The sequence below is a fragment of the Macaca fascicularis genome, chromosome X, assembly GCF_037993035.2.
Source record: "Macaca fascicularis isolate 582-1 chromosome X, T2T-MFA8v1.1".
In the NCBI taxonomy this organism is placed as follows: domain Eukaryota; kingdom Metazoa; phylum Chordata; class Mammalia; order Primates; family Cercopithecidae; genus Macaca; species Macaca fascicularis.
In genome coordinates, this window is record NC_088395.1 from 76,985,937 (window position 1) to 76,994,027 (window position 8,091).

General features: G+C 47.2%; 1 protein-coding gene across 1 annotated transcript; it reads left to right on the forward strand.

Moving 5' to 3' along the window:
- Nucleotides 1-615: 615 nt before the first annotated feature.
- AWAT1 (acyl-CoA wax alcohol acyltransferase 1) lies at nucleotides 616-7,024 on the forward strand. The gene is made up of 7 exons (XM_005593848.4): nucleotides 616-776; nucleotides 1,730-1,837; nucleotides 2,080-2,150; nucleotides 3,052-3,256; nucleotides 4,211-4,382; nucleotides 5,879-6,078; nucleotides 6,280-7,024. Exons 1-7 carry the CDS (start codon nucleotides 701-703, stop codon nucleotides 6,432-6,434), a joined length of 987 nt encoding a protein of 328 aa, XP_005593905.1. The 5' UTR covers nucleotides 616-700; the 3' UTR covers nucleotides 6,435-7,024.
- The last annotated feature ends 1,067 nt before the right edge of the window (nucleotides 7,025-8,091 follow it).

An 8,091-nucleotide genomic window follows, 5' to 3' on the forward strand; every position in this document is an offset into this window, starting at 1 on the left:
GATATGAAAGAAAACATCTGTATTTTTTTGTAGATGCACAGTGATGCATTTAGGGGTGAAATGACATGCTATCTTAGAATTGCTTTAAAATACTCCAAGGAAAAAAAAGGTGGGGAGATAAATGAAACAAGTATGGAAAAATATTAATAGTTGTTGAAGGTGAACATGAAGATAAAAATTTGTTGCATCTTCTCGCTTTTTGTGTGTTTGGAAATTTTTATAATAAAAGTTAAAAGTGGAGCAGCCCCAAAGCAGCCTGCTTCAGGGCAACAAAGGCCAAATCCCAGGTGCTCCCCACACCACAAATCCCCAGAACTCCCTTCTCAGCAGTCATCTCCCTAAGGTCACAATCCTTACAGTTTCTGAGTAGCCTGTGAGGGGGTTTCACCTTCTCTAGGTCCCTGTGTCACTCCGACTACATGGCAGTCATTCTCACCTTTCTCCATCTTGATGTGCTAATAATCCTAGGAAAGACAGTCAAAGGGCAAATGGGCTGGACCAGACCTGACGGGGCAGTCCTTGTACTTCAGAACCTGCCCCTGCAGTGGGTGGGGGGCAGGGAAGGACAAGAGGGAAGAGGGCAGGTACAAACTCCTCATAGTCATATGCATTCACGATTAAGTGAACTTCCAGAGGCTGGTAGCACCTTTGGTTGGAACACTGTTCTGAGATCTCTGCCTCCCTCAGGCTCCCAAGAATCATGCCTCATTCCAAGCAGCCTAGTCACTTCCAGAGTCTGATGCTTCTGCAGTGGCCTTTGAGCTACCTTGCCATCTGTGAGTATTGACCCAAGAGTGCATAGCAAGAAGCCAGAGTCAGAAGCCAGGGCCAGATCTAGGGTGACTTTCAGGGCCATGTGAAGTCTCATCTCGAGCCTTTCCACCATCTAAGATTGTACTAGAGGGTAAAACCAAGGAGTCTCGGGTTCCATGAGTGCCCTGGAGAAGAATGAGATAGAGCCCCAGGAGACAGTGAGAATATGTAGGGGGAGGGGCGGGGGATGGAACAGGGTCATGATGGATATGAGTAGATCTAGTTAATTTCAGCCACTTCCTAATCCTTACTATCTAGAGAGGAAAAGCGAGGCCCAGGGAATGCTCCCTTATGATCATGGGGAATAGGACAGAGGAAACATTAGCATCCCAGACTTAAAGAAGTATAGCCTGGGTTTGAACCATAGAGTTGTCTATTCTGGGAGTGGGGTGGTGGTAGCATGGGGGAAGACAGTGTCCATGGAAAGAATGGTGAATGAGCAAAAGGACAAGCATCGTGGATAGGAAATAGTAGAAGGATGCAGATGCTGAGTGGGCAGTGTGTAGGAAGATATGGATAGCATAGGGGTGAGGGAGAGTGGGCTAGTGGCTTAATGAGGGATGATGGATAGAGAGGGAGACAGGAGACAAGAGGAAAATGATGGTTACCAAATGGGGGTAGGAGGGGAAAAAATCTGGTAGGAAGTAGAGAGCAGGAGTACAGAGATAGTGGCTGTACAGGGAAGCAGGTGGACAGGGATGACAGGTAGGCAGAGAAATAAGGCTTGTGTATGGTAGATGATAGAGGAAATGTTTGAAGGACAAGTAGAAGTAGACATGGACGATGAGGAACAGGACCTGGACTGTGTTGAGGGCCAGGACCAGAGGCTTAGGTAATGTGGAGGGCTGGTGATAGGACTGGACATAGTCAAGTTCTGCTGGCAGCACAAATTTGGTCTAACCTGGTCCCTCATCAGTTTGGATCTTGCAGCCACTGTTCATCTACTTGCTGTTTACATCCTTGTGGCCGCTACCAGCGCTTTACCTTGCCTGGTTGTTCCTGGACTGGAAGACCCCAGAGCGAGGTAAGACTCACAGACCTAGAAAGAAGAATGTTCCATGAGAACCTGCAGCCAGGGAGTCCCACTTGCCATACCACAGGCTCCTCATCCAAGTTCTCAGAGCCACAGGAGCTGGGCCAAACAGGACCATCCTAGGGTCTCCTCCTTTCCCACCTCTCTAGCAGAGCCATGCCAGGGAATCCCTGAGCCCGTGGAATGTATGGGGTGGCATACACTGACATCATCCCCTACTGCTTTTGTCTCAGGTGGCAGGCGTTCGGCCTGGGTAAGGAACTGGTGTGTCTGGACCCACATCAGGGACTATTTCCCCATTACGGTAAGTATCTCTTCCCCAGTGTCCTCAGAGTTCCCAAAACTCTGAGGCAAAAGTCATTTATGCCACATGACTAGAGTTGTCCATAAGGAAGATAAGTATCCCAGGGAAGTCTCAGTCTATGCTAAATATACTTCAAGATTCAACATTTCTACTGAGCACTCCATACTCTGCTAGGAAACTTTGTACACCCTTGGCATCACCTGCCAGCTGACAGACGGAAGGCAAGCACCGTTCAGATCAGTTTAATAAGCATGGATTGAAAATCTACTCTGAACCACATGTTAGGAGCACAGGGAAATGAGTAGGATGCAATTCTCTGCCATCAAGGAGCTCACATCTAATGGGGAGGACATTAGTATAAAGTATATTATTTGTTTGGCACAAGGTGCAGAAGTAGTTCAGATGGGGGATAAGGAAAGGCTTCACAGACATGGTGATATCTAAGCAGGATTTTCCAAGTTCAATACAAGTTACTTAGACAGGCACTGGAAGGGGATTGGCGGGAAACAATGCCAGGAAGAGGTTCCAGAAATGTACTGCTATGCTGATCCTCAGGGCACTCTTTGGAGTATACAACAAACACTGCCCTGACTTTTAGAGCCAAGCTTCCTGATCTTCTTCACAAAAGTGTTCATAGACAATGATAACTTGCACAAAGCACACTGACATAGATGGCTGAGGCTACTTCTGGCCGCAGGCAGGAGATCTGGCAGTTCTAGCTGTCCCAGATTGTTGTCCAATGGCCTCAGAGACCAATATCTCAGCCCTCCTGAAACCCATTCAGAAAATCTGTCGGAAAGCTCTGCTTTAGAGAGCGCCCTGATCCCTGAAGTGTCACCACCCTTGTTTCTGCCATGTAATCTCATTCCACCACCTCTGGCATTTCTCTCCACGGCTGCAGATCCTGAAGACAAAGGACCTGTCACCTGAGCACAACTACCTCATGGGGGTTCACCCCCACGGCCTCCTGACCTTTGGTGCCTTCTGCAACTTCTGCACTGAGGCCACAGGCTTCTCGAAGACTTTCCCAGGCATCACTCCTCACTTGGCCACGCTGTCCTGGTTCTTCAAGATCCCCTTTGTTAGGGAGTACCTCATGGCCAAAGGTGCTTCTGACCATACTTACTGGAGCTTCTGGTCCATGTTTCTGCTTGGAAATGCACCCTTTTAAATCCCATCCCCTCCTCCCCACCCCCCGCCCCCATGTCATTGTAGCATACTAGTCAAAAGCACATGTTCTAGAGCTAAGCTGCCTGGGATTGAACCTAGCTCTGCCACTTACGTGGTCTTGAGCAAACTATCCTCAGTTTCCTCATCCATAAAGTGGTGCAGATGAAAACAGTCTGACCTCAGTTGTGGGATGATGACTAAGGGAGATGATGCAAGTAAAGAATTCAACACTGGCCAGGCGCAGTGACTCAAGCCTGTAATCCCAGCACTTTGGGAGGCTGAGGTGGGTGGATCACCTGAGGTCAGGAGTTCGAGACCAGCCTAGCCAACATGGGGAAACCCCATCTCTACTAAAAATACAAAAATCAGCCAGGCATGGTGGTGGGCGCCTGTAATCCCACCTACTCAGGAGGCTGAGGCAGGAGAATCGTTTGAACCTAGGAGGCAGAGGTTGCAGTGAGCCGAGATCACACCACTGCACTCCAGCCTGGGTGACAGAGCGAAACTCTGTCTTAAAAAAAAAAAAAAAAAAAAGAACTTGACACAATGCCTGCCACAGAGTATATGCTCAATAAATAATAGCTGTTTCTCTTAATGGAAAAAAAAAAAAGGGTACCATTATACATGGGATTCAGAAAGTCCTTCTGGTTATCCCACTGAAAACCTTCCTACCAGTTTTGATTCAGTGCCTCCTGCAAAATGAAGATCTTGCCTCAACATGAGCTATTCTGTTTGTCAACAACCTTTCTTCTTCACACTCTTTAGTACCATCTCATTGCTCCTCTCCTCCTAGGAACTATGGGAACAAGCCAGTGAAGAGCAGAGAATAGAGTGTTCTCTCTTAGCAATTTTCTCCTCTCCTGATCATTTTGCTCCTTGATTCTCTTTAGGTGTGTGCTCCGTGAGCCAGCCAGCCATCGACTATCTGCTGAGCCACAGCACTGGCAACCTCGTGGGCATTGTAGTGGGAGGTGTGGGTGAGGCCCTGCAAAGTGTGCCCAACACCACCACCCTCATTCTCCAGAAGCGCAAGGGGTTCGTGCGCACAGCCCTCCAGCATGGGTAGGTGCTCCCCCCAGAGGGGCAGTGCATGGTGTTCCCTGAGCAGCATGACCTTGTAGGTGAGGCCAGGATGAATCAGATGTGAATTTTGCCCTCAAGGAACATACTACCAAGTAAGAAAGATGGGTCATCCAGTCCTTCTGAGCTAGCTCGACTAGTTTCTGAGAGGTCAAACCATAAACCCAGGTTCAATATCAAGGGGCTTGGGCCAAAGCTGCGCTGGCATATAGATGACGCCCACATTATCTCTATCAATACTGATATCTACACCAGTCTGCTAACGGTAAGTGCACGGGGCAGTACAGTGTAATGAGTGTGTGTGCAGGATTGGGAGTCAGGAGCCTGATTTAAAATCCTGGTTCCATGACTGTGCACTCTGGGACAGGTTCCTTAACCATTCTGAGCCTTGGTGTTTTTCATCTTAATGATGTGGCTAAGAACTGTACCTACTCCATAGGGTAATTGTGGGCTTTAAATGAATGTACCCCACAAAACACTTACCACGTCCCTGGCACACTATAAGAGATCAATAAATGTTAGTCACTGTGACTTAGGGGCCCAGGGCTGGAGCTGTAGAGTGCCCCATTGGGTCAGCAGGCCAGCTCTCTGGACGCAGGGACAATTGTCCTATTGCAGACTTAGAGAAGAGGGGAGTATTTCTTCCAAGGACCTTGCCTGAGGGGCCTGTTCACCAGTTGGAAGTATCATGTAGGGGAAGAGCGCTCTGAGTTGGGAGTCCTGGGTTCTAGTCCAGGTTCTGCCACTCACTGACTGCCTGAGTGACCATCCCTTTCTGAACCTGTACTTCTGCATCCTCCACTGTGCCCTCCACAGCCTTTGCCGTGAGGAACCAGTAATGTAACATATGTCAAAGTGCTGAGAGATTGTTATTAGCAAGTCACCAAGATTTGTGTAAGAGAGATTTACTCTTCTCTCCCTCACGGAATTTGAGCCTGACTACCCAGGGCACTGTTCAGGGTGGATTCTCATGGTCTGTGGAAGGGAAACAACTTTTCTCTGCTCTAATCCTATAACCCAAGGACAGAACACTTTATGCATTGCCCCCTTGGGTGAAGGGCATATCACATAAAGTATGGGCATCTGTGCAAAATTACTGTCATCTTCTCTGTGCTTTCTACTCATACAAACAGAGTTGGATATTCCCCTCCTTGACACCTTCTGGAAACTTTTCATGATATGGGTCTTTCCGGGGATCTCTGCTCAACTTCTCTTGCTTCCCTGACCACCGCCCCCACCCCCCACCCCGCTATATCTTGCCCTTGTAATCCTGGCCCAGAGACAGCACTCTCACTGGCCTTGAAAATTTCATGACAAGAGACATTAAATAGGGAAACCCTGTTTAGTGCAAGAAAAAATGCTTTGTGTCACCGGGATTTCACCAAAATAGATGAGGGCCTGGCAAGCAAACAAATGTTCTTCCAGGATGGGTCTCATCCTAGACTGTGTTTAGAAAATAAATTGGAGTTTTCCTACAGGGCTCATCTGGTCCCCACCTTCACTTTTGGGGAAACTGAGGTGTATGATCAGGTGCTGTTCCATAAGGACAGCAGGATGTACAAGTTCCAGAGCTGCTTCCGCCGTATCTTTGGTTTTTACTTTTGTGTCTTCTATGGACAAAGCTTCTGTCAAGGCTCCACTGGGCTCCTGCCATACGCCAGGCCTATTGTCACTGTGGGTGAGTGCCACTCTCAGCCCCAATGCCACCTCAGGTTTCTCAACCTCAACCTCAGCCTGGCCCCACCAAAGAAGACGGCAGCAGAGGGGAAGGTGGGAGCTGATCTGGGATGCGAGAGTCAGGCCAAAGGTAGGAGAGGGAGGTTAAAGGAAGAGGAGGTTCTAACACTTTCCTTTTCTCTTTTCCCATCTCTCTTGGCAGTTGGGGAGCCTCTGCCACTGCCCCAAATTGAAAACCCAAGCCAGGAGATGGTGGACAAATACCACGCACTTTATATGGATGCTCTGCACAAACTGTTTGACCAGCATAAGACCCACTATGGCTGCTCAGAGACCCAAAAGCTGTTTTTCCTGTGAATGAAGGTACTGCATGCCCAGGAGCACAGAAGTGCTTGCCTTGAAGAAGTGACTCGCCTGCCACTAACCAAAGAGAGGCAGGAGATGAGGGAGGTTATATGCGGTAGGGGAGGACATGAGGAATTCCTTCTTTGCCTTCTTGCCACAGGGCCCTTATAGGAGTTCTTTCTGAAGAGCTGCACACAGTCATGCCTCAAAGGAAGGCATCCTACTGCCCCTCATGCTGGGGCCTGATGCCTGGTCATCATTTGAGTCCCCTGGGACACATTAGCAGTCACTGCGTATTCCCCCAGCCCCTGGGCAACTATCTACTTTCTGTCTCTGTGGATTTGCCAATTCTGAACATTTTATATAAATGGAATAATACAATATGTGGTCTTTTGTGGTTGGCTTCTTAGCATAACGTTTCCAAGGTTTATCCATGCTGTAGCACGTATTAGTGTTTCATTCCTTCTTATGGCTGGACAACACTCCAGTGTGTATAGGTATACTACATTTGTTTATCCATTCACCACCGGATGGACACTTGGGTCATTTCCACTTTTTAGCTGTTATGAATAGTACTGCTTTAAATACTCATGTATGTACAAGTTTTTGTGTGGTCATCTGCCATCCCCAGACATAAAGGCTTATCTTATGCCCACACCACTGACAAGCATGCCTTTAGGATAGATAAAAGGTACTCAGGATCATTTTTTAGTTGGCACGGGCATTTCCCATAAGTCACCTTGTCATAATGATCCTCTGACTTCATAGTCCCAGGGCACTTGCAACCATCCTCATAGCCTACTGTGGGGAATACACTTGATATCTATGTTTTAAAGCCTTACTAAATTCTGTTTAAAAGTTTTCTTGCCGGGCGCGGTGGCTCATGCCTGTAATCCCAGCACTTTGGGAGGCCAAGGCAGGTGGATTGCTTGAAGTCACGAGTTAAAGACAAGCCTGACCCATCTCTACTAAAAAGACAAAAATTAGCCAGGCGTGGTGGCGCACGCCTGTAGTCCCAGCTACTCGGGAGGCTGAGGCAGGAGAATTGCTTAAACCCAAGAGGCGGAGGTTGCAGTGAGCCGAGATGGTACCACTACACTCCAGCCTGGGAGACAGAGTGAGACTCTATCTCAAAATAAATAAATAAATAAATAAATAAATAAATAAATAAATAACAAATAAATAAATAAAAGTTTTTTTTAAAGTTGTATTCTGAGAATCTTAAAAGAGTAAATAAAAACACAAATGTCTCTTCCTTCACGAGGCAGCCAACAAGAGACACTTAAAAACACAGCAAATGACCAAAAGTTAAAAGACCATTTAGACTACTAGCTTTTCTTTCCCTTTGCTTAACCTTTAAATATTGGGTCTTGGTAGAGTCCCATCCTCTTCTCTCACATTCTACTGTTTCAGGTCTGAGACATCTATTTCTAACCCAGATGTTCCTCATAAGCAAAGAGCGCGATATATCCAATTTACCAATCTCCAACAAGCACCTCAACCTCTCAACATACCCAATACCAGTTGAGTCATCATCCTTCTCCCAACTTCATAACTTATCACCAAATTGTATCAATTTTACCACCTTCATATTAATCCAACCTGTCTCCTTCTCCCCTTCTACAGTCATAATCTAGTCAAAGCCCTCAACATTCCAATACTATTTCCA

Excerpts from the sequence above, each read along its gene's own strand:
- AWAT1 (XM_005593848.4), top strand. The coding sequence starts at position 701 with ATGCCTCATTCCAAGCAGCCTAGTCACTTCCAGAGTCTGATGCTTCTG. Across the intron at positions 777-1,729 it reads TTTGAGCTACCTTGCCATCT|TTTGGATCTTGCAGCCACTG; the intron begins GTGAGTATTGAC and ends GTCCCTCATCAG. Across the intron at positions 2,151-3,051 it reads GGGACTATTTCCCCATTACG|ATCCTGAAGACAAAGGACCT; the intron begins GTAAGTATCTCT and ends CCACGGCTGCAG.